General features: G+C 48.9%; 1 protein-coding gene across 1 annotated transcript in view; it reads right to left on the bottom strand.

Annotated features, from left to right (window-relative positions):
* Positions 1-24,692, bottom strand: part of ZFAND2A (zinc finger AN1-type containing 2A) — a 42,819-nt gene that overhangs the window by 6,247 nt on the left and 11,880 nt on the right. The window contains exons 4-7 of the mRNA XM_085629263.1: positions 21,340-21,468; positions 19,497-19,648; positions 19,283-19,372; positions 18,098-18,158 (exon numbers count right to left, since the gene is read on the bottom strand). Coding sequence (XP_085485389.1) covers positions 18,098-18,158; positions 19,283-19,372; positions 19,497-19,648; positions 21,340-21,468 — 432 coding nt within the window. The remainder of the gene's footprint in view (positions 1-18,097; positions 18,159-19,282; positions 19,373-19,496; positions 19,649-21,339; positions 21,469-24,692) is intronic.

Here is a 24,692-nt window from a genome sequence, read left to right as displayed (position 1 = left end):
CGCTTCATGTGATTTGCATTAATTTCCTTATTGATCTTTTTTAGACCGTCATTGATTAACTCATCAAAAGTATCGATATTATCTTTTACTGTGGTCGGGGTTGCTCTTGAGCGTGGCCTGAACGGCGTGATTACAGTATCCCCACCTTGCAAATTTTGCACAGATATGATGTCTTGTGTCTTTATTGTGACATCTTATGCCTCGTTTTCCAATTCCATCATGGTTCAGAGGACTGAAAGATCTGCAATGGTGGTACTGGTCATAGTGGCTGGTGATTGGTTAATCTGTCCACTAACATTTATTTCTCTGTTATTTGATGCATGCATTTTTTGAAGTTTTAATTTCCTTACATACTTGAAGGTATCAATCCTTGCCTGGGGGTAATCCATGGTATATCCAGGACAAAAAAAAAAGTCCCAACAATAAAATCTCTTTATCTGCTTTGGATATTGTCAAGTCCGTAAGATTAATAATTGATTTTTCTAGTTTTTCTTTATTCTCCATAAACTTGCGTTTTCATATTCGTTTGGTATGTGTTTTGGTTCTGTTTTCCTGTCTCTTTCGCCGTTTCCTTCTGCATTGCCTCCTCCGGTCGGCTTTTGAGCCCTTGGGTTCCGAGGTCTGAGGATTGCTCTGCGGTCTAGCCGTAAAAAAAACAGCTGATTTTTTGCTTTTAAGTGGTTGTTAAATGTGGTATTTGGTGAATGACAGCTTATAATCGCCCCCACACCCATGCCGAGTCGCTCACCTGGGGTCTTCACTGTAGGAGAGTAGGGTCTGCAATCCTATGATCACCCAGATTTTTTGCTTTTGCTTCATTGGTTTACGACTTTCTCCGGCTGTGGGCCTGCCAATCAGACCCACAGCCTAGCTGTTCTCTCTCGAAATTAACACACATGTACATTAGGTGCATCCACTAATTGGAACTGGGCCGCCTTGTCAGTCCCTGTCTCAGCATACCACAGGTATCCAGGGCATCGGTGTACCCAGGGCCTACCAGGGGCTGAAGCATGTATTATGCCACCCCTGGAATGGCCGCCCAAATCTGACACAACTGGCTGCACGACAGCTGGGGCCACGTGGTGTAACCACCCGTTGCTGTAGGTGTAGTATTCCTACACCTAAACCCTAAAATGGACACATGGATTCCTATCAGTCACTCCTATAGCAGGCCTTATCAATCCTGAAGGCAGAGTGCAGGGAATCATGTGGGACGGTGCTCTGGCGCGAGCTGAGCCCGTCGACGGCTTGCGGAACCAAGTCCTAATAGCCGTTCCATGGTGACGCGGGCCAACTACTTTTAATGCATTATAATCCTTGCGGTTATTTGCTAACTTTGGCATCACATCACCTACACATGTCGAGTAAGGTGTCATACGAATGGGAATACGAACCCCTCGCCAGTCCTGGCGACGGGGTTAGCATTCCCCCCTTTTAGAGGGACACGACATGGAAGTAACCTTGAACCCCGGTTAAAGTTGACTCAAGCCTCAGCATCACAAAATGGATGCTGCCACCAGACACAAGTCTGACCTCCTGCTGCTGGGGGACCTTCCAGCAAGGGGAGCTTGGACAAAGGGTTTCCTGTCGAGGGCGGTGTTAGCACCATCCCAGACAGGGTTTGTGTATCCCAGGTAGGCAGGGCTGAAAGGAAGGTGATTGCAAGTGGCACCCCGGTGCTCACTGTGCATAGCCCGGCTCAAACCAGTTTAGGGGGCACACCAGCCCCTGAGCTGGCGCGAAGCCGGACAAAGGATAGGGGTGTAACCACCCCCCTCCTGGCTCCACCCATAGGTAGAACCTAGTCACGGGCCAGCCCCTTTTCTTAGAATAAAGGTAGGAGCGAGTCCCCTTCCCAAATTGGATAATCAGATAATCGGATAACTCCGAATCACGAACCACTTTCCACGAAAGGAACTCTTGACTATTTCTGAAGACTCTCCCTTGTGGCTAAGGAGTAGCCACCCTGCACCAGCAGGCACCACCTAAGCGCTTGCGGTTTGCTGTACGTCTCCTACGGATCAAGACTGCCCAGCTCGACGAGACCCGAGTTCCCTGCCATCTCTGACCTTTTACCTACCTCGTCAGCCCAGCTGAGAGTCGTAGGTGTGACGAGACCTGCGGGACCGGCTATCTTCAGAACCTGCACGACGCTTATCTAGCACGCCCACCGAGGGACCCTCGAGTGAGTGCACCTAGGGTTTGAGAAGCCCTAAACCCTGAGCAGCTCCAGCATCGAAGTCTGTCTCCCCAGCATCCACGAGATCTGCGTGGGGGCCCTTTCGCTTCTTGCTGTTCCCAGCGTTGTCCGACCACTTGCCGACCGGCTTGTGGCCCTCTTCACGACGCTCCAAGATTATTTGCATCACCGGTCTGGTTGCTCCAGACTGGCTCTTGCTCCCCTTCAACAGAGGAGTACCACGGACCCTCCTGGTCCACTCCCGACGCCATCTTGACTCCCCCGCTTGGGTTGCCACTGCCAAGATCCGCTGCCCCTTCCTGGGCCCAGCATCATCGACAGCAGACACCTTCGTGGGACACCTCGCCCTCCATCCTGGTCGCCGCCGCGCCTCCTTGTCCGAGGAACAGCCGAGTCCGACGTCACCCACTCACCTGGTCGAGGTGACTTCAGCCGGTACCCCCCTGGTACCCACACGATCGCTGGCTAGCGGTTGAGAACTGAGTCCCCTCTGCTTTCAGGTTTCCTTCATCACCGATCCAGGCTTGGATCGCTCTGAACATCGTCACTGGTCGCCTGCCAGCAACTTCTTCTTTCAGGCTCCTGAGACTACACGAGGACTCCCGACATCTTGCCGAACTTCACGCAGCCGCAGCCTCCGGGCTAGGTAACTCGAGCATCTCGGTGCTCCATCGCAGGTTCGCTCTACAAGTGTCCAGTTCCTTTTTCGTTTAGTCCCACTGATCGGAACACTCCGGAATCAGTACCTCCAGACTCTAACCATTCGCATTTCACCGTTAGTGTAGATGGTTTCTCGTGCCCCTCGGGCATTTGTGTAAATTGTGCAACTGAAGTATTTTCCTAAGAGTTTTGTAGTGTGCTTAGCTCCCTGACTCATAAAGAGCCAGGGTAGTCTTGTTATAAATAAATATCCTTTTATTTTCATAACAACTTGTGTGGTGTCCTTTCACTTGGTGTTCAAGGGGTATATGTGATGGTAAACAGCTGGCTTAACACGCCCTCTAGAGTTTAGCCTAAGACTGCTCGTATCCACGCTACTAGGATAGCTGGTCTAAAAGGTTGACTTACAACCAATCATCAATAAGGGTCGTTTGGAATGATACACAGTGATCACTAGAATAGTGAGCACTACATATCAGGCCAACTTCTCACATTGGTGAGCAGCGGTTGGGATTTGAGCTTGCTGTTGTTTTACCACACACGTATCCTAAGAATATCGCAGTGAAAGATCACATAAGTACCCAGGTACATATAACTTAACTTAGAATACTCCGAGTTCTACTGAACCGGCTGTTGTAGTGTAACAGGGCTTAGCACACCCTGACTACAACTCTTAGCAAGGGATCAGTAGGTAAACCCATAGTGTAGGTAGGTGCAACACTTACACCTCACTAGAAAAGCATGTCGGTCCACGGAGAGTCTGCAGGGACTCCCTTAGTGGTCAGTGACTCTCCACAGGTCGTGTCACGATATGCAACTCTTAGCTTCAAGGAGATGAGACAACTGTGTGCCTCCAGGAAGCTAAACCAGGGTTCTAACCCTACCATCGCAATACTGATAGGTCTCTTAGAGGCGTACGATGCTAGGAGGTCCTCTAACCAGGTCCCCCCAGTGCAGATGGGAACATGCCTCCCTTAGAGGGAACCCTCGGTGACCCAGACCTCGACCTCCACACAGAGGAGGAGGACGAGGACGAGTTATCGGGAGACGAGGCAGACAAAGGTCCAGTGGTAGTCGGCAGGCTTACAAGGACCAACTTAAGCAGGCATGAGAATGGAACTGGGGGAGCCCCGGGCCCACGCTCAAGCAGGCTTAACCTTGGGAACGGACGAGCTAGGTCTCTCTCCAGAGGCTCTGGCAGATCGGTTCATACACATGTCTCTCAGGCACCTTCTCAGAGAGGAATGACTTCCCCTCAGAGGAGGGAGCATGAAGCAAAGAAGCGGGAGGTCTATCTGAGGATCGAGCGGGAAGAACTTGCCCTCGCCAAAGAAAGACTTGCCTTGGCCCGAGAGCAGAAATTAAGTGGGTTAGATCCCACTGGTGGCAGCATTCTCAATAGAGAGAAAGACAGGGGTATAGACACTAAACACCTGAGTAAAATAGTGCCCCCCTTTAAACAAGGGGACGACATCCACAAGTGGATAACTGCCTTGGAGAGGGCCTGCACTGTCCAGTGCGTCCCCCCAAGTCAGTGGGCAGCTATACTGTGGCTTTCCTTTGAAGGTAAAGGAAGGGACAAGCTCCTCACTACAAGAGCTGAGGATGCTAACAACTACCAAGTCCTGAAGAACACACTGATTGATGGGTTCGGCTTAACCACGGAACAGTACCGGGTGCTGTTCCGGGACACCCAGAAAATTCAGTCTCAGGATTGGGCTGACTTTGTCGATTGTGCCACTAAGGCTTTGGAAGGCTGGTTGCTGGGTAGCAAGGTTACTGATTACACAGGATTGTACAATCTTATCATGCGAGAACAGATTTTAAACAACTGTCAGAACCAATTGTTGCATCAGCACCTTGTCGACTCGGATCTGACCTCTCCCCAAGAATTGGGAAAGAAGGCAGACAGATGGGTCAGAACAAGGGTCAAGCAGAACCAGAATCAGAACCAGGGTGGTCAGAAGAAAGCAGACCAAAAGGGTAACAAGAACGAACAAAATGACCAGAAGTCTTCGACAGGTCCCCAACAAACCAAAGAGGGTGGGGGTCAGGCTTCACAGAAGAAGAAGACTCAAGAAGGCCAGTCAAAAAGGTGGTGCCAATACTGTAAAAGTAAGACTCACTGGTTTAGTGAGTGCACCAAGAAAGGAGGGCAAACTCCTGCCACTGCAGCCCTTAAGGCACCTGCGCCCCCTAGTACAGTCAGCAGTGGTAGTGCGCCTCCCAAGGCATTAGTTGGGTTAACCTTGGGAACCGAGGGGAGTGACGACTTGGTCGGCACGCTCACTCAGGCCGTCCTTGTCTGTACAGGGGATATGGATATGTCCCCTGATGCCAGTCCCAATACGTTGGGCAAATACAGACAGACACCTTTGATAAATGGAAAAGTGGCTCAGGCCTACAGGGACACGTGTGCCAGTGTCACCATGGTGACGCCTAACTTCGTGGACCCTGGACAGATCATGCTAGGTACCAGTTACCTAGTGACCAATGCCAGCAACGTCACTACCAATCACAGTATGGCAGTTGTTGATTTCTACTGGGGAGGGGTAAGTGGCCCGAAAAAGGTTGTGGTTAGTTCAGACCTCCCCGTAGAATGTCTGTTGGGCAATGATTTGGAAACGTCACAATGGTCAGAAGTGGAGCAGAGGACTCACATGGAGATGTTAGGCTTGCCAGCACATGTCCTTGCTGTGACCAGGTCACAGGCCAAAAGATGCCCCACTGAACAGGTGCTGGATCCTGGAAGAACGGACCAGACACCTTCCAAGAAAAGGAGCAGTAAGGGTAAGGCTTCGCCTTCCCCCTTGCCCCAGGTCGTGGATCAAGTCTCCGAGGAGGCTGACCTTAAAGAACTGAGGGAAACTGAGCCGCAAGAGCTTGAACCTGGTCAGGTTGAGTTTCTGGGCTCAGGGGGACCCTCCAGGGAAGACCTGGGGAAGGCACAGTTAGACTGCCCCTCGCTTGAACCCCTCAGACAGCAGGCCGCTGCTGAGGCTGCAGGGAACGCCACAGGTACCCACAAAGTGTACTGGGACGATGGACTCCTGTACTCCGAGGCAAGAGACCCCAAACCTGGTGCGACCAGGAGGCTGGTCATCCCCTTGTCTCTGAGAGGTTTCCTTCTCACCTTGGCCCACGAGATTCCCCTTGCAGGCCACTTAGGCCAGAATAAGACTTGGGACAGAATTGTTCCACACTTTCACTGGCCCCACATGTCCGAAGATACGAAGGAGTTTTGCCGCTCCTGTGTCACTTGCCAAGCCAGTGGTAAGTCAGGTGGCACGACAAAGGCCCCCCTCATACCACTCCCAGTGTTGGGGGTACCCTTTGAACGAGTGGGGATCGACATTGTCGGACCAATGGAACCCCAGACAGCATCAGGGCACAAATTTATACTGGTGGTGGTGGACCACGCCACCAGGTATCCTGAAGCTATTCCCCTTAGGACCACTACAGCACCTGTGGTGGCACGGGCCCTACTTGGAGTGTTCTCTAGAGTGGGCTTCCCTAAGGAGGTCGTCTCAGACAGAGGTGCAAACTTCATGTCGGGATATCTGACTGCTATGTGGAAGGAATGTGGTGTCAACTACAAGTTCACCACACCCTATCACCCACAATGCAATGGGCTTGTTGAGAGATTCAACAGGACCCTAAAAGGGATGATTCACGGACTACCTGAAAAGCTTCGGCGGAGATGGGATGTCCTGATACCCTGCCTCTTGTTCGCCTACAGAGAGGTCCCGCAGAAGGGGGTTGGCTACAGCCCTTTTGAGCTTCTGTTCGGACATCCTGTAAGGGGACCCCTTTGTTTGGTAAAGGAAGGATGGGAGAGACCTCTCAGAAAGCCGGCATCAAACATTGTGGACTATGTGCTCGGTCTCCGCTCGCGGATGGCGGAGTACATGGAAAAGGAGTCTAAAAACCTGGAGGCGAGCCAAGAATTACAGAAAGCTTGGCACGACCAAAAGGCTGTCCGGACTGTGTACCAGCCTGGACAGAAGGTGTGGGTGCTGGAGCCAGTGGCCACAGCAGCACTCTAAGACAAATGGTCTGGGCCCCACACGATCATTGAGCAAAAGGGAGAGGTCACCTACTTGGTAGACCTGGGAACTCCCCGGAGCCCCCACAGGGTGCTCCATGTAAACAGGCTCAAGGCATATGTCGACAGGGAGGGCATGGGCTTGCTCATGGCCACAGATGAGGGACAGGAGGAGGAGAGTGACCCTCTCCCGGACCTGCTCTCTCAGAACCCTGACGATGGATCAGTAGATGGTGTTGTCTTTTGTGGCAGCCTCTCTGGACATCAACAAGAGGATTGTAAACAGGTTCTTCAATCCTTTCGACATATGTTCTCTCTGACACCCAGTCAGACCAAGTGGTGTACCCATGAGGTCGACACTGGGGACAGTCTGCCCGTAAAGAGTAAAATCTATCGGCAACCTGATCATGTCAGAGACTGCATCAAGACAGAGGTGCAGAAAATGTTGGAGCTGGGAGTCATTGAACCCTCGGACAGCCCCTGGGCTAGTCCCGTAGTGCTCGTGCCGAAACCTCACACCCCAGGGCGGTAAGAAAGAGATGAGGTTTTGCGTGGACTACAGAGGTCTCAATGCGGTCACTAAGACTGACGCCCACCCGATACCAAGAGCAGACAAACTTATCGACCGGTTGGCCTCGGCCAACTACTTAAGTACGTTTGACCTGACAGCTGGGTATTGGCAAATCAGGTTAGCTGAGGAGGCCAAGCCCAAAACAGCATTTTCTACCCCGGGTGGGCATTATCAGTTCGTGGTAATGCCCTTTGGTTTGAAAAATGCACCTGCCACCTTCCAAAGGCTGGTGAATCGAGTTCTCACTGGGTTGGACGACTTCTGTGCGGCGTATCTGGACGATATCGCTGTCTTTAGCTCCACCTGGGAGGATCACCTGGTCCACCTGAGTAAAGTGTTAGAGGCCCTGCAGAAGGCAGGCCTCACTATCAAGGCCACCAAGTGCCAGATAGGGCAGACACAGGTTGTATACCTGGGCCACCTTGTAGGTGGAGGCCAGGTTCAACCATTGGAGAGCAAAATACAGGCCATCCAGGACTGGGCTCCTCCAACCACCCAGACTCCGGTTCGAGCTTTCTTGGGCCTGACTGGTTATTACCGGAAATTTGTCAGAAATTATGGATCCATTGTGACCCCGCTAAACGACCTGACAAGTAAAAAGATGCCAAAAAAAGTTCAGTGGACAGCCAGCTGTCAGAAGGCATTCGATGACCTAAAGCAGGCCATGTGCACAGCACCTATCCTAAAGAGTCCAGACTACTCCAAACCATTCATTGTCCAAACAGACGCTTCGGAGCTGGGTGTGGGAGCTGTTCTATCGCAACTGAATTTTGATGGTCATGACCAGCCCATAGCTTTTATTAGCAGGAGGCTGACCCCCAGAGAGAAGAATTGGTCAGCTATTGAGAGGGAGGCCTTTGCTGTGGTTTGGGCCCTGAAGAAGTTGAGGCCATACTTGTTTGGCACTCACTTCAAGATTCAGACCGACCATAAGCCCCTCTTGTGGCTACATCAAATGAAGGGTGAAAACCCCAAACTACTTAGGTGGTCCATTTCCCTACAGGGGATGGACTTCACAGTGGAGCATAGACCTGGCACTGATCATGGCAATGCAGATGGGCTCTCCAGGTATTTCCACTTAGAGCAAGAAGACTCACCTGGTCAAGGTTAGCTTATTGTCCCAAAGTTTTGGGGGGGGTCATGTAGGAGAGTAGGGTCTGCAATCCTATGATCACCCAGATTTTTTGCTTTTGCTTCATTGGTTTACGACTTTCTCCGGCTGTGGGCCTGCCAATCAGACCCACAGCCTAGCTGTTCTCTCTCGAAATTAACACACATGTACATTAGGTGCATCCACTAATTGGAACTGGGCCGCCTTGTCAGTCCCTGTCTCAGCATACCACAGGTATCCAGGGCATCGGTGTACCCAGGGCCTACCAGGGGCTGAAGCATGTATTATGCCACCCCTGGAATGGCCGCCCAAATCTGACACAACTGGCTGCACGACAGCTGGGGCCACGTGGTGTAACCACCCGTTGCTGTAGGTGTAGTATTCCTACACCTAAACCCTAAAATGGACACATGGATTCCTATCAGTCACTCCTATAGCAGGCCTTATCAATCCTGAAGGCAGAGTGCAGGGAATCATGTGGGACGGTGCTCTGGCGCGAGCTGAGCCCGTCGACGGCTTGCGGAACCAAGTCCTAATAGCCGTTCCATGGTGACGCGGGCCAACTACTTTTAATGCATTATAATCCTTGCGGTTATTTGCTAACTTTGGCATCACATCACCTACACATGTCGAGTAAGGTGTCATACGAATGGGAATACGAATGGGAATACGAACCCCTCGCCAGTCCTGGCGACGGGGTTAGCATTCCCCCCTTTTAGAGGGACACGACATGGAAGTAACCTTGAACCCCGGTTAAAGTTGACTCAAGCCTCAGCATCACAAAATGGATGCTGCCACCAGACACAAGTCTGACCTCCTGCTGCTGGGGGACCTTCCAGCAAGGGGAGCTTGGACAAAGGGTTTCCTGTCGAGGGCGGTGTTAGCACCATCCCAGACAGGGTTTGTGTATCCCAGGTAGGCAGGGCTGAAAGGAAGGTGATTGCAAGTGGCACCCCGGTGCTCACTGTGCATAGCCCGGCTCAAACCAGTTTCGGGGGCACACCAGCCCCTGAGCTGGCGCGAAGCCGGACAAAGGATAGGGGTGTAACCACCCCCCTCCTGGCTCCACCCATAGGTAGAACCTAGTCACGGGCCAGCCCCTTTTCTTAGAATAAAGGTAGGAGCGAGTCCCCTTCCCAAAATTGGATAATCAGATAATCGGATAACTCCGAATCACGAACCACTTTCCACGAAAGGAACTCTTGACTATTTCTGAAGACTCTCCCTTGTGGCTAAGGAGTAGCCACCCTGCACCAGCAGGCACCACCTAAGCGCTTGCGGTTTGCTGTACGTCTCCTACGGATCTAGACTGCCCAGCTCGACGAGACCCGAGTTCCCTGCCATCTCTGACCTTTTACCTACCTCGTCAGCCCAGCTGAGAGTCGTAGGTGTGACGAGACCTGCGGGACCGGCTATCTTCAGAACCTGCACGACGCTTATCTAGCACGCCCACCGAGGGACCCTCGAGTGAGTGCACCTAGGGTTTGAGAAGCCCTAAACCCTGAGCAGCTCCAGCATCGAAGTCTGTCTCCCCAGCATCCACGAGATCTGCGTGGGGGCCCTTTCGCTTCTTGCTGTTCCCAGCGTTGTCCGACCACTTGCCGACCGGCTTGTGGCCCTCTTCACGACGCTCCAAGATTATTTGCATCACCGGTCTGGTTGCTCCAGACTGGCTCTTGCTCCCCTTCAACAGAGGAGTACCACGGACCCTCCTGGTCCACTCCCGACGCCATCTTGACTCCCCCGCTTGGGTTGCCACTGCCAAGATCCGCTGCCCCTTCCTGGGCCCAGCATCATCGACAGCAGACACCTTCGTGGGACACCTCGCCCTCCATCCTGGTCGCCGCCGCGCCTCCTTGTCCGAGGAACAGCCGAGTCCGACGTCACCCACTCACCTGGTCGAGGTGACTTCAGCCGGTACCCCCCTGGTACCCACACGATCGCTGGCTAGCGGTTGAGAACTGAGTCCCCTCTGCTTTTAGGTTTTCTTCATCACCGATCCAGGCTTGGATCGCTCTGAACATCGTCACTGGTCGCCTGCCAGCAACTTCTTCTTTCAGGCTCCTGAGACTACACGAGGACTCCCGACATCTTGCCGAACTTCACGCAGCCGCAGCCTCCGGGCTAGGTAACTCGAGCATCTCGGTGCTCCATCGCTGGTTCGCTCTACAAGTGTCCAGTTCCTTTTTCGTTTAGTCCCACTGATCGGAACACTCCGGAATCAGTACCTCCAGACTCTAACCATTCGCATTTCACTGTTAGTGTAGATGGTTTCTCGTGCCCCTCGGGCATTTGTGTAAATTGTGCAACTGAAGTATTTTCCTAAGAGTTTTGTAGTGTGCTTAGCTCCCTGACTCATAAAGAGCCAGGGTAGTCTTGTTATAAATAAATATCCTTTTATTTTCATAACAACTTGTGTGGTGTCCTTTCACTTGGTGTTCAAGGGGTATATGTGATGGTAAACAGCTGGCTTAACACGCCCTCTAGAGTTTAGCCTAAGACTGCTCGTATCCACGCTACTAGGATAGCTGGTCTAAAAGGTTGACTTACAACCAATCATCAATAAGGGTCGTTTGGAATGATACACAGTGATCACTAGAATAGTGAGCACTACATATCAGGCCAACTTCTCACATTCACTATGTGTTGTCAACCGTCCGGTCGACTGCCCCTCGCATTCCGATCTTCCAGAGTTTATTATCCTGGTTTTCCAGCAAGGGTGACTGCAGCTGCTTTCTGCTTAGTTCCGGACTACAGCGCGGATGCACAGCAAGTCTTTCTTTGACTGATGCTGCTGGTCCTGCGGTGGGTGGTTGGCTCGCAGGTACATCCTCCCCGCTAATATCAATCGAACGCTTGGCAAAAGTTAATAATAACAAACGGAGCCAACTCCAGATGAGATTTCTTCAATTTATTCTTCAGCACGTCAGCCAAGATGCGTTTCAGCCAACACAGCGGCCTTGATCACACAGTTTTGCATCCTCTGCTCAATGGGTCTTACATATCATGTGTCCGACTAGCAACGAGGACAGACTCGCATATGAAAGGAATATGCTACTTACCAGTATGCATCTGTTCTTGGCATGTAGAGCTGCAGATCTATACACTGTGCATAGATCGCCATTTGGTGTTGGGCCCGGATGTTTGCAGTTTGGTTTTCTTCTTGGACAGTGTTTGGAAGTCACGAGATTGGTGACTCCTCCTTCGGTCCGTACTGCGCATGGGCTTCGGCTCCATCCTCAGATTGTTTTTCGCCAGCAGGGAAAAGATGGAGCGTAGTGATAATAGTAAAGAAACTCATGTGTGTTGTATCTAAATAAGATAAACTGGAACGGATACAGGTAGCCGGGGAGGCGGGTGGGCGTGTATAGATCTGCAGCTCTACATGCCAAGAACAGATGCATACTGGTAAGTAGCATATTCCGTTCGAGGCATATGAGCTGCAGATTATACAGTGTGCATAGTTTATATAGCAGTACCCAACCCTAGCGGCGACCACCGGTATCCGTTGCAGTGGTTTGAAACAGTGTCTTTAATACAGCCTGGCCCACCCTAGCTTGTTGTTTGGTGTGCACATCTACACAGTAATGTTTTGTGAAGGTGTGCGGTGTTGACCATGTGGCTGCTTTGCAGATGTCATCTAAGGGTATGTTCCCCTAGAAACGCCATAGAAGCCCCGATCTTTCTTGTAGAGTGGGCTTTAGGTGGAACAGATAATGTTCTTTTTGCTTTGTGATAGCAAATGTGTATGCACTTTACAATCCACCTAGCTATCCCTGATTTTAAGATGGGGTTGCCTTTATGTGGTGGAAAGAACGAGCAAACAGCTGTTTAGTCTTTCTAAAAGATTGCATTCTTTGTATATAGTAAAGTAAAGCCCTTTTAACATCAAGTGTATGTAGAGCCCTTTCTGCAACAGATTGAGGTTGCAAGAAAAAAAACGGTAATGCCACCGATTGATTGATTGAGATGGAAGGGGGAAATGACCTTGGGCAGAAATTTTGGATTTGTGCGAAGTATCACCTTATTGTGATGTATCTGTAGAAAAGGTTCTTGTGTAGTGAACGCTTGTATTTCACTAACCCTTCTAAGGGAAGTGATAGCTACGAGAAAAGCTGTTTTCCAAGTAAGGAACTGTAGCTCACATTTATGCATTGGTTCGAAAGGCGGTCCCATCAGCCTTGTAAGAACTACGTTTAGATTCCACACAGGTGAGGGTGGTGCTCTGGGTGGAATTACTCTTTTAAGGCCTTCCATGAAAGCTTTAATAGCAGGCACTCTGAAAAGTGATAGATGCTGTCTGTTTTGCAGGTAAGCAGCAATTGCTGCTAGATGTAAACGGATGGATGTGTATGCCAGGTTACACCTTTGTAGATAGAGCAGGTAACATATGATGTGCTGTATGGATACATCTAAAGGGTTGATTGTATTGTTACGGCAGTAAATAACAAATCTTTTCCACTTTGCGGCATAGCATGCTCGCGTGGTAGGACGTCTGGCTTCCCTGATAATGTTCATGCAATCAGGGGGAAGGTTAAGGTATCCCAATTCTAAGATTTCAGGAGCCAGATCGCAAGGTTGAGCTGAGCTGGGTCCGGGTGCCTGATCTCACCATGGTTCTGGGTTACGAGGCATGGGGACAGGTGTAATTTTTGGTTTGGTACCACTGAGAGCTGTAGTAGTGTGGTGTACCACAGCTGCCTGGCCCATGTTGGAGCTACCAGAATGAGTGTGAGGGAGTGCTGTTGTAGCTTCCTTACCACTAATGGAATTAGCGGGAGAGGCGAAAAGGCGTATGCAAATTTGCCTGACCAGTTCATCCATATCGCATTGCCTTTGGACAATGGGTGTGGGTATCTGGCGGCGAAGCTTAGGCATTTTTTGTTTTCGTGGGTGGCGAAGAGGTCTGAGGATGCCCCCAGTTGTGAAAGAATGGGTGAAGAAGTTGTGGATGCAGTTCCCATTCGTGCATTTGCTGCGTTTGTCTGCTGAGCAGATCTGCCATGGTGTTTTGTATCCCTGGGACGTGTTGTGCCAGGAGAAAGACTTTTTGCAGGATTGCCCATCTCCATATGCCCTGTGCTAACCGAGAGAGCTGTGGAGAGTGTGTCCCCCCCCGGTTTTTGAATGTAGTACATTGCAGTCATATTGTCTGTGCGAATGAGGACTGCTTTGGCTGAGATTTGTTTCTGAAATTATTTCAGGGCTAGAAAGATCGCCAATAACTCTAGGTGGTTTATGTGGAGTAACTTTTGTTGTGGCGTCCATATACCTTGCACTGTGAGGTGCAATAGATGCGCTCCCCAACCGGAGAGCGATGCGTCCGTTGTTAGAATTACCTGAGGAACCGGGTCCAGGAACAGTCGCCCTTTGGAAAGATTTGTGGTGTTCCACCACTGCAGAGAGCGATGGGTGCGACCGTCCACCAACACCAGATCCGTCAGTTGCACCTGGGCCTGGTTCCACTGGCGTGCTAGGCACTCTTGGAGTGGACGCATGTGGAGTCTTGCATGAGGCACTATGAAAATGCAAGATGCCATCATCCCTATTAGCTTCATAAACACTCTTGCTGGGAGAGAGTGCAGAGGAATGAATCTTTGACGCAAGGCTTGTATGCTTGCGATTCTGGCTGAATTGGGATAGGCTATAGCTTTTGAGGTGTCTATAGTGGCACCGAGGTATTGCTTTGTGTGAGACGGTATCAGCTGGGACTTTTGGTGGTTCACCGTGAAACCTAGCTGGTGAAGTAGTTGGATGGTAGGGTTTGTATGTTGCACACATTGGTTGTAGGACGTGGCTTTTATTAGCCAGTCGTCCAAGTAAGGGAAGATGTGAATGTGTTGTCTTCTGAGGTGTGCCGCCACTACTGCTAGGCATTTGGTGAACACTCTTGGTGCGGTTGTGACCCCGAAGGGGAGAACCTTGAACTGATAATGTTGGCCGTCCACTACAAATCGGAGGTACTTTCTGTGAGAAGGGTGTATTGGAATATGAAAGTATGCGTCTTTCAAGTCCAGTGTGGTGAGAAGATCGTTCTGGCAGAGGAGTGGGAAAACATGTTGGAGAGTTACCATGTTAGAATGGTCTGAATGTATGTATGCATTTAGAGGCCGGAGGTCTAGAATGGGTCGTAGAGTCTCGTCTCGTTTTGGTATCAGAAAGTACAGAGAGTAGACCCCTAAATTTTGTTGATTGATGGGGACCTGCTCTATAGCCTGTTTTTGCAGGAGGGAGATTACCTCTTGTTTGAGCAATGTGGTATGTTCTTGCGACATTGTACGGTGCCTGGGTGGAATATTTGGAGGGGTGGATGTTAATTCGAGACAGTACCCTGACCGAATAATTTGGGTCACCCATTTGTCTGATGTTTTGGTCTCCCAGGTTTGAAAGAAGTTTTGTAGTCTGCCCCCGACTGGAGTGGAATGGTCTGGGGGGAGCGGGGGAAAGTCATTGTGTGGGCGGTGTGGTAGAACGGGCGGTGTTGGTTTTGCCCCTGCCTTTATTATTGTTTCCTCTATATCCACCTCTTTGATAACCCTTTGTGAAGGTAGTCTGAGGAGGGGACTTGTAGGATGTGGAGGCGTTATCGGCAGAGTAGCCCCTGCCAGTGCCTCGAAAGGAGGAGCGGCGAAAAGAGCGTCTAGGAGGGTGGGACTGTAATGCTCCCATAGACTTCGCCGTATCTGTATCTTTTTTCATTTTTCCAGGGCTTCGTCTACTTTTGGGCCAAATAAGTGTTGCTGGTCAAAGGGGTGGTTTAGTATAGATGCTTGTACCTCTGGCTTAAAGCCTGAGATTCTGAGCCAGGCGTGGCGGCGAAGCAGAACACTGGTGTTTATAGCCCTGGAAGCTGTGTCTGCTGCGTCAATTGCACATTTAATAGAGGTGTTGGTAATGGTCTTTCCCTCTTGTATTAGTTCATGAGCCGTATTTTTATATTTTTCTGGGAGATGTTGCATGATAGTCTCCAGCTCATCATAGTGCGCTCTGTCGTACCTTGCCAACAGCGCTTGCGTGTTGGCGATACGCCACATATTGGCAGCTTGCGAGGCAGTGCGTTTGCCTGACGCGTCTAGGAGCTTGGACTCCTTATCGGGTGGTGGAGCCTCACCCGATGACTGAGAATTGGACCGCTTCCTAGCTGTGGATACCACTAATGAGTCTAAGGGTGCAGGTCCTTTAATATAGGCAGGATCTGTGGGGGCGGCCTTATATTTTTTCTCTATTCTGGTGTTTAAGACTCTAGCCCTGACTGGGTCTTTGAAAACCTCTGCCGCATGTTTGGTCACCCCTTTAAGCATGGGTAGTATGGCAGTAGATTTATCTGCGATGTCAAAGGTATCAAGTAGGAAGTCTTCCTCAACTGGATCACTGTGTAACTCCACCCCATGATAATGTGCCGCCCGTTGTAACAAGTGGTGGAACCCCAAGGAGTCCTCTGGTGGAGATGGCCTGGATGGATAAAGATCATCCTGAGGTACATCTGGGACATCTGGATTATGATAATCCTCCCATGGGTCTGGTGTCTCCGGAGGGGTGGGATCTTGTGGGACATCTGTTGGATCATAGTATGGATCCCCTTGGTCATCAGGGTCTGGAGACGGGGTTGGAGAGCTATGAGGCAAGGGTGGAGAAGGTGGAGGGGCGGAGATGGGGGAGGTGGAGGCGGTGGGGAAGGTACTCTGAAAGGGGATGTGGCAGAGTCCTTCCGTTTTGGCGGTGGAGGAGGAGCTGGCTTGTCTAAATGTCTTTTCTTTGAAGACAAAGTCAAATGTCCAGTCTTTGGATCCTTTGTTACAGTCTTTTGTCGAGGATCTGGCATGAATAGTTCCTCCGGCACCAATTGACCTGTTGGCGCCGATGTTTTCAGGGCCGACGGCTTCTTTGGTTTATCTGTGCCATGCTCTTTCGGGGCCTCCGATTTTTTGTTCGGTGCAGAGGCAGGTTTCGGCACGGGAGTTTCGGCGCCGAGGGATTTGTTTGGTCGGCACCGAGAGGCCAGGTTTCGACACCGATGGCTTTGGAACGGAGCTTGGTGTGGTTTTCTTCGGTGCCGAAGGGCGTTTTTCAGCACCGCTAGTAGGCTGGCCCGAGCCGCCGGGAGACTTATGATGCTTCTTCACCGGGCCCGAAGGTGGGGTGATGGAAGCGGTATGTTTGGTTTTGCCTAGGCCCGGAGGCGAAGGTGTAACCGGAGTCTCTTTCGGTGTGGGCGCGGGAGTGGGAGGGGGTAGAGTACTCACGACCCTCTGCGCCGGTGTGATCTCCTCCACGTCATAGTCGTCGGCCTCGGAAGCGCTGACGAGGTAGTCTTCCTGTTAGGTGTGCTGCTGTCCCGAAGCTCCGATGTCTTCTCCGAAGAGGTCAGGTGGAGCCAAGGTCGAGGAGTGCGCCATGGTGCGTCTAGCTCTTCGATCCCGAATAGTCTTTTTCAATCGAAAAGACTTGCAGGCGGGGCAGTCTCGGGCCTCGTGTTCGGGAGAGAGGCAGAGGTTGCACACCTGATGTAAATTTGTGTGGGGAAATTTAGACCCACATTTAGGGCACTTCTTAAAGGGAGTCCTTTCCATCGGCCGAGACCAGAGTCGAGATAGGCCCGAAGGCCGCCGCCGATGCCTGGAATCGAAGAAGTGCCGAAGAGAGAGATGAAGAAGATGATTTTGTCTGAAGAATCTCGATGGACGAGGATTTTTCGTCGAAGGTCGAACTGGAAAGGTTCGAAGCCGGAGCACGAAGTATTACATCCGAGCCCGATGGCGGAAAAAAACAATCTGAGGATGGAGCCGAAGCCCATGCGCAGTACGGACCGAAGGAGGAGTCACCAAACTCGTGACTTCCAAACACTGTCCAAGAAGAAAAACAAACTGCAAACATCCGGGCCCAACACCAGATGGCGATCTATGCACAGTGCATAATCTGCAGCTCATATGCCTCGAACTAATTATTTCACTCGGTTTGTTCAGTCCACTCGAGTTGAACATCACTCGATAACATTAATAATAGAGGGGTGGTGATAGGTGACAAACCAGTAAATGCAGTGAAATTGACAATTTACTTGTGGTAAAAATAGGTTATAACCGTATCCCTGCGTGCGCGCACACACACACACACACACACACACACACCCCCCCGCTTCTCCCCCTCCACATATGGAGTCTCGCACGCGCGACCAATGCTTGTTCTGTTTTAGGTTTATGCTCTTTATACACGTTCAGTAGGATGCAGGCTTGTGTCCCACTTTATTATTTTTGTGTTAATTTTACAAATTAAAAGCAATTGTGTCCAGCTGGACAGCTTTAAATATATTACTGATTCTGAATCAATATTCATCTTTCCCTACGATTACTGTCCATGTTTAGGGACCACTGTGTTTAAAACTTGTATCTTCCCCAAGGTCCCTGACCAATTGAATTGTGTTCCCTTGTCCTTTATAGCCTTTGAAAGGAAAAGCACAAAGTTCACATTGCAATGGAGCTCAATGGGAGGCCTGAGAGATTAGGTGGTACTTACCAATCCATTCTGCCAGGTGGCAGCATAGGACATCCCACAGCTCCTCGGCAACAGTGAAGCACTGAAAGAAAAGAGGTGAGCTGTGTTAATTAATCCTAAATATACATGTCATTCTCCACAACACCCATCCTGTATTCGTGCCATTTTAGTTACAGGGTAAGCAGTACTTAATTTGCAAAAAAAATAAGGGCCCGGGCACTCATCAGGAGGCTATGTCCGCTTGCACTGCCCACTGCCTCTGTCAGTACTACCAAGTACAGGTACAACACAACTACTAACCATCCCACTACTACAAGTGCGACAATTCTGACTATTGCAGGCCCCCAAAGCTATAAGAATGGCTTTGGTAACAGGTATTAGTAATTTTTAATGTATATTGAATTGATAAACAACTGTTGTTGAGCTATTCTCTAAATTAGACAAACAGTGCCACCATGTGGCAGATTGTTATAAGTACTAGTGTTGCCAATTAAGGGGCCTATTACGACGTCAGCGGAAACGGGACCGACAAACCTCTCGTCGACTGTTCAGACTGCTTCATAATGATGCGACCGATCCTCCCATTCCTCTATTGGGAGCTTGTGTTACAGCCAGTTTGCTCCCATAGTGGAAAGGGAGTCTGTGTTCCTCCTTGCACCGTGTGGCAGGCACCTCCTTGAGCCCCTCGGAAGCCAGCCATGATGACCGGCCAGTTTAATTTCCAACCACAAGCATTGTAATGCGGCGGTTGGAAATTAAACCGAGATGCAGCCCTGAAAGGCTCAGACCAATGGTTGGAGCCTTTCCAGGCTTCATCGTAATCAACCCCTAAGTGTTGGTGCCAAGCATCGGAAGCCGCCGGCTCAAATGAAGCACCGAGGGCAAGTAATTAAGCACATCTTGTGCCTTGTTCAATGTAGAAGTTACAAAAACCATTTCATATCTTTAGTAACAGCCAATTCCAATGCCATAAGCACCAATAGCAACCCACTGGGAACTCCATGCAGGGAACATTAATGGCACTGAATATCTTTCAGAAGAATTCAGTTTAAAAACATTTCTTTTGGTCTTGTGCAGGCCTAAAAAATATAAGTATATTATCTAGTAACTTAAAATGGTAATCTGGATTATTATAAAATCCTGAATGAAATCAGCTTGGCTGGATCAACCCAAAAGGGACAACTGTTAATGTTTATTGGTTTATACCTGATTGACTGAGGTGGCTGGTGAGCTGCAGTTTCACGCATTGAAGATGCTGCGTCAGAGCATGTCTCTGCCCTTATGATGGCTGCGCGTCTGCAAAACAAAGACGTCACTCAGACAGTGCCCATTCCAATGTAAGCCAGCAAATATGAGAGTATGAGCAGGTCAAGGTTAATAATCCCTACAAGTTAATAACAGTTAATACTGGTAATCTCACCCTGCTTTTGAGAGGGGACGAACGCTGCCTTTGCAACTGTGATCCGATGGATGTCTGTGTTTAATACAAAAGTTCTCTTGACAATGATCGCACACCACCTTCATGAGTTCTTTCCTTTTGCACCCCGGTTTTAAGCACTTGTTCCTGAAGATCTGTCAGAAAGGTAGGAAGAGAACAGATTCATGAGAATATTACAAATACCTTTCTGTGAATTATGGTGTAGGGTTCTCAGATAATTAGTACTGCTGTAAGTAACAGCTATGCAAGAGCCACATTTATTATTTTAAATGAGTATTTATTTGAGGTAGTAAGTTAGCTGGTTGTAAGCAAAACCAAAAAGAGACATTTCTGTAAGATTATAGAATTATACATTTCAGCTATCCTGTATGGCTGGGCCAGGCAGCCTCTCTCTGCTGTTTAATACAAATACATTCTTTTACCATTCTGGTACCATAATTCTGCAAAAAAAGTGGACAACTCACAAATAATACCAGACCAAAGTACCCACAGGACACTTTGCAGCTAGTTAAAGGCAGTCTCCGAACACACAAGTGGATGGTGCCTAGAGACAGCTCAATTAATTGTGTATGATACACGTCAATCAATCTCTTGGGAGAAAAAAATCTTGAGCTTAGTTTATATTGCTTAAATTTTAAAGCTGTGCAGTATGGCACCTGCATCATATCGCTCACACTTTCTTTGCAGTAAAATTTTAGACTGTTACAAAGCTGCGTGCTACTCATGAGAGAAAGTGGCTCAAAGATCCCTAAAAGTAGGGCACATGGCTTAAGATCTTAACTTGGAGCTGCCTCAGTCTCATAGGGCAGAAGTTGGCCTTGCTTCAAAAGCAATGGGCAAAGCTTCAAAGAAGAACTGGCCAACAATAGAACAATACTGAAGCTCAGTCATCTGAATAGCAAAGTCTTTAATTTGCCTCTAAAATACAGCATCTTCAATAACAAAGAAAAGACATTACGGGACAGAAGGACACCTTTCATACAGTCTCTTTCCTCTGAATTTACAGAACGCTCATGCCCGATCTATCCGAATGTCCTGCAGCTTGTTGACTGAATGCGCTGCCACTACTGTTGCAATGTTCACTGATTTGGTCAACAAACTAAATGTATCCCTATAGAGACTGGGTCAGTGAGGCCGGCTTTGACCTATCTTCAAATGATACTTTCTCCCACAGTTTGCCTGGGGGTTGCAAGCTTTTTAATAGCGGCCATTAGATACAGGAAAAGCTTGTCGGCTCCAGAGTCAGTGTGTTCGGTTACTTAATGTGTATTTCACGAGATAGATTCAATATATTCTGGTCATTTATTCATTGTATGTTTGTACCTTATATTACTGCTTTGTTTGTATATCTATAGATGTTTGATGAATTTGTAAATTGGGATACTATATGCAGAACAGATAAAAAGGTATCTTTAGAATACAATTGTTTAATGTTTAAGGTTTTAAGTACCTATGTCTTGAAATGAACTGTGCTTTTATGACTCTTAGCTGTCGAATAAAGTATCTTTTGACTTTGACTGGGTCAATCAGTCCCTTTCTATCGTATAATCTCATGCAATGAGTACCACTGAGTTGGGTAACAATAAGCATCTGTTATTCAGCGGCAAGATACCCTATGGGCAAACGTGCGCTTTACAAATACACATATTTGTGTGTGTGCGCCAGTGTGTGCGCCAGCCTCTGGGTTGTAGACGAGGTTATGTTTTTCTCTTGTATTTAACTCTAAATGAAACAAGTAGATAAAAGTTAAATCATAGAATAGAGCATCTCTAATACTACAGGAAAATCAAACTCATAATCTGCAGCAAATTATAACATCATTTACCTTTTGTTTACGCTGAGAATCAGATTTACAGTTTCTGGCAATATGGTCTCCAATCACAACATCAGGCACTTCACCTTTTTTGACTGGGATGGGGGCATTGCACATTGGACAAACTGGAACCTGTACGTCCTATTAAAATAAAACAATACAAATATATAGATAGATTCTTTACAGACACCTGCTTGAGTAAAAAGAGAGCCATCAGAAATGTTGTTACTAATTTGGAAGCAGAGTACACTTGCTATCTTACACACAATTTGGTTAGGCTAAAACACATCCCTAGAAAATCTCTTTTCAACCCGTGTTTGCTGGGGTACAAGAAGCAGCCATCTGACCCACGAAATGTACGTTCAAGTAGTACAACAATTTTAAAGTCAAGAAAACAAAATAAAATTCCATAACCAATTAAGAAAACGTAATGAGCACAATACTCCTGACTTTCTGGCCTCAGAGGCCAAACTACTATCATCCAAGAGCAGGGTCATTAGCTGCCTTCCAAGGATGTGTGCTGAGACTTTGGAGCACTGCTGAGAGGAGAGGCAAGTCAGATCTAAACTGGTTTTCACTTAGGCAGCACAGAGTGCACCTTCTTAAGTTACTATTTTCACTAACGTTATCACAATTGAATTTGATTTTTTGAAATAAAAGTGAAAAATAACTTTCTGTAATTTTGATAGCATTGTTTTGGTGGAGATGTACAATCATTTTATTTATACCTAGGTCTGAGGAAAGAAAATGTAGCTTTACCTCGACAGTGAAAACTGTTTCAGAGCAATTGTTAACTGGGGGGCATACTATTTCCAATGTGTAGTATGCTATATTTGTATACTTTAAGCAGCCAGCCATGTGGACTGACTTATTGGGCACACTTTAGGGGTGACTTGCCCGATGTATGAAACTAAGTTTTCCTACTTGGCACAGGCACTTTTCCTTGCCATGTCTTGATGCTGCACTTTTAAACTGCGGCCTCACTATTCATATATTTTGTCATATATGTGGGTGGTGTGGAGCCACACTACAGCCCACATACAGGATTTAACTTCCATGCCACTGGTGCCATTACAGGAAAGTAATAAAAAATTAAAAACCCATTTTGGTCTGGGAGCATGGAAGGCAAGTATGGATTGGTGCATGTTCCCTGAGAAGAATGTTTTTGTTGCTCGGGGCTGCCCCAAAAAGTGGTACCGTCTCTGGGGGCCCTGGAACTTATAGAGGGAACATATATTTTGTCATATATGTGGGTGGTGTAAAGACACTACAGCCCTGTGAGAAGTTGGCCTGGCATATGCTGGTCACTAGTTATAGTGGCCACCTTGCACCAGTCCAAATCGACTCTTATGGTAGATAGGTTTAAGACAACCTTTTAAAGAAAGCTATCCTAGTGGTAGCTGTGGAGAGCAGCCTTCAGGCTAAGTCTCTGAGGAATGTAAAGCAGCTTGTTTTACCTTATAATCTCTTGAATTACCAAATGAAAAGGACACCACACAGGTATATATATCAAATATATATGTATTTATTTCTAGACACACTCTACTAATCTCTTTATGAGATTAGAAGCCAGGTAAACATTCAAATGTCAACAGTTCTCAATAAATTAAACACAAATATGGCTGGAGCCCAAGGGGCGTACCAGACCATATACTAAAAAAATGGTTTAACAAAGTCGACTTGCAAATGACAAACGCCTAGGGCCTTGGGAATCGCTGGGGCTTCACTACTGCAGTGTTAGCAGGTAAGTAACAAGCCCACGGGAGACGCGTGCAGTGTCTAAACACAGCCGCGGGTTTCCTATAGGTCACAATGGAGCAAGTCGCGGTTTGGATTTTAAAGTTTTAGGGCACTTCGAAGAAGTCAACAAGCAAGCCACTTACAGGGTAAGTATTTCGAGGGCCAACACACACTTGGGCACCGGAGTGCACGAGTTACCTCACCCAGGGAAGCCGGGTGCATAGGTGTCTTTTGGTGTCGGGTCGCGATGCTGTTTTCAATGGAGACCAATGAAGACTTGCTGCTTGAGACGACTGAAGAGGTGTCCGCTGGAATTCGAAGGTGGATTGAAGATGAAGAGGACATGAAAATTGAAGGGACAGTGTTCAAAGTCACTTGCCAGTGACCGGTGGCCAGCAAGATGGATGACCACAGATGTCGCGTCGCTTTAGGTCGTCGACGGTGTTTTGTCTCTTCGCTCACGAGGTCCAGGAGGGATCGACGATGACCAGCAGCTGGATTCGGAGTGTCCCACGACGTCTGCAGCTGATGACTGTGTCGGCAACCGGATTGGAGCCAACAAGCCTTGGCAACTGCAAGTCTCGTGTGGACTGAAGATAGTCGTGATGCAGACAAGCAAGGTCTGATGGACTTACCCAGCGAGGGTAAGTGAGGGCAGGCCCGGAGCAACCAGGAGAGCCCTTTGAATCGTTGAGAAAGTCTTCGGGGGACCCACTAGCCAACGGGCAAGGGATCGCGAAGACGCCGCCACAGGAAAAGTTTCACAGGAGCCCACGGTCACTCGGGACGGGGTAGGCCGCTGATGTTTGGAACAAGACCTGCTGGGGACTTGGGCCACATATGGTCCAAAGCACAAGTTCGAAGAACGTGGTTTAGGGTTTGCACTCGCAATCAGTGCACGGTTCCCAGGTATTGCCGTTCCTAGTTTCTCGTGGGGTCCAGATGCCACAGCTTCGCTGGGGACCCAAAATGGCCGTCGAGAGGTCAGGAAATCCGCTTCTAGGGCCGCAGGGACTTCGGACTCCGGCGGGAGCGGTGAAGTTTGCAACCGTTGATTGAGGTTATAGGTGCCTACCAAGCAGGGGAGTCACTCCTTGACTCCAAGGGAGAGTCTTCAGTCTTCCAAAGATAGTGGAAAGTCGAAGGGCCAGGATTCTTCTTTGTAGAGCGTCGTGCAGGGTAATCTGAATTGCATTGGCAATGCTTGCTATCTTATAGTGAAGATAGGGGAGGGACTAGCTCTATGACCACTCCTCTAGGAGGGTCAGGGTAGTGGGTGGTTACACCCACTTCCCTTTGTCCAGTTTCACGCCAGAGCAGGGGCAGTTAGCCCCTGAACCGGTTTGAGCTGGCATATGCACAGAGGCGCGTACTGCTCACCCAGTGCAGGACTTCAAAGCACTCTAAGAGTGCACCCACCCAGCTCCAATACACTAAATCCTGTCTGGGATGTGGTGACACCTCCCTGTGACAGGATGCCTTTTGTTGGGCTTCCTCCACTGCGAGTTTCGGTCAGCAGCAGGAGGGCAGCCCAGTGTCTGTGCTGGTGGCATCCATTTTGTGATGCCAGGGCTCTAGGAGATTTCTACCGTTTAGTACAGTGGGTACATGTCATCCCCTCTAGA

Source organism: Triturus cristatus, chromosome 10 (assembly GCF_964204655.1).
Source record: "Triturus cristatus chromosome 10, aTriCri1.1, whole genome shotgun sequence".
Taxonomy (NCBI): domain Eukaryota; kingdom Metazoa; phylum Chordata; class Amphibia; order Caudata; family Salamandridae; genus Triturus; species Triturus cristatus.
The sequence above is the reverse complement of the archived record's forward strand: the minus strand, read 5'-3'. Positions and strand labels throughout refer to the sequence as shown.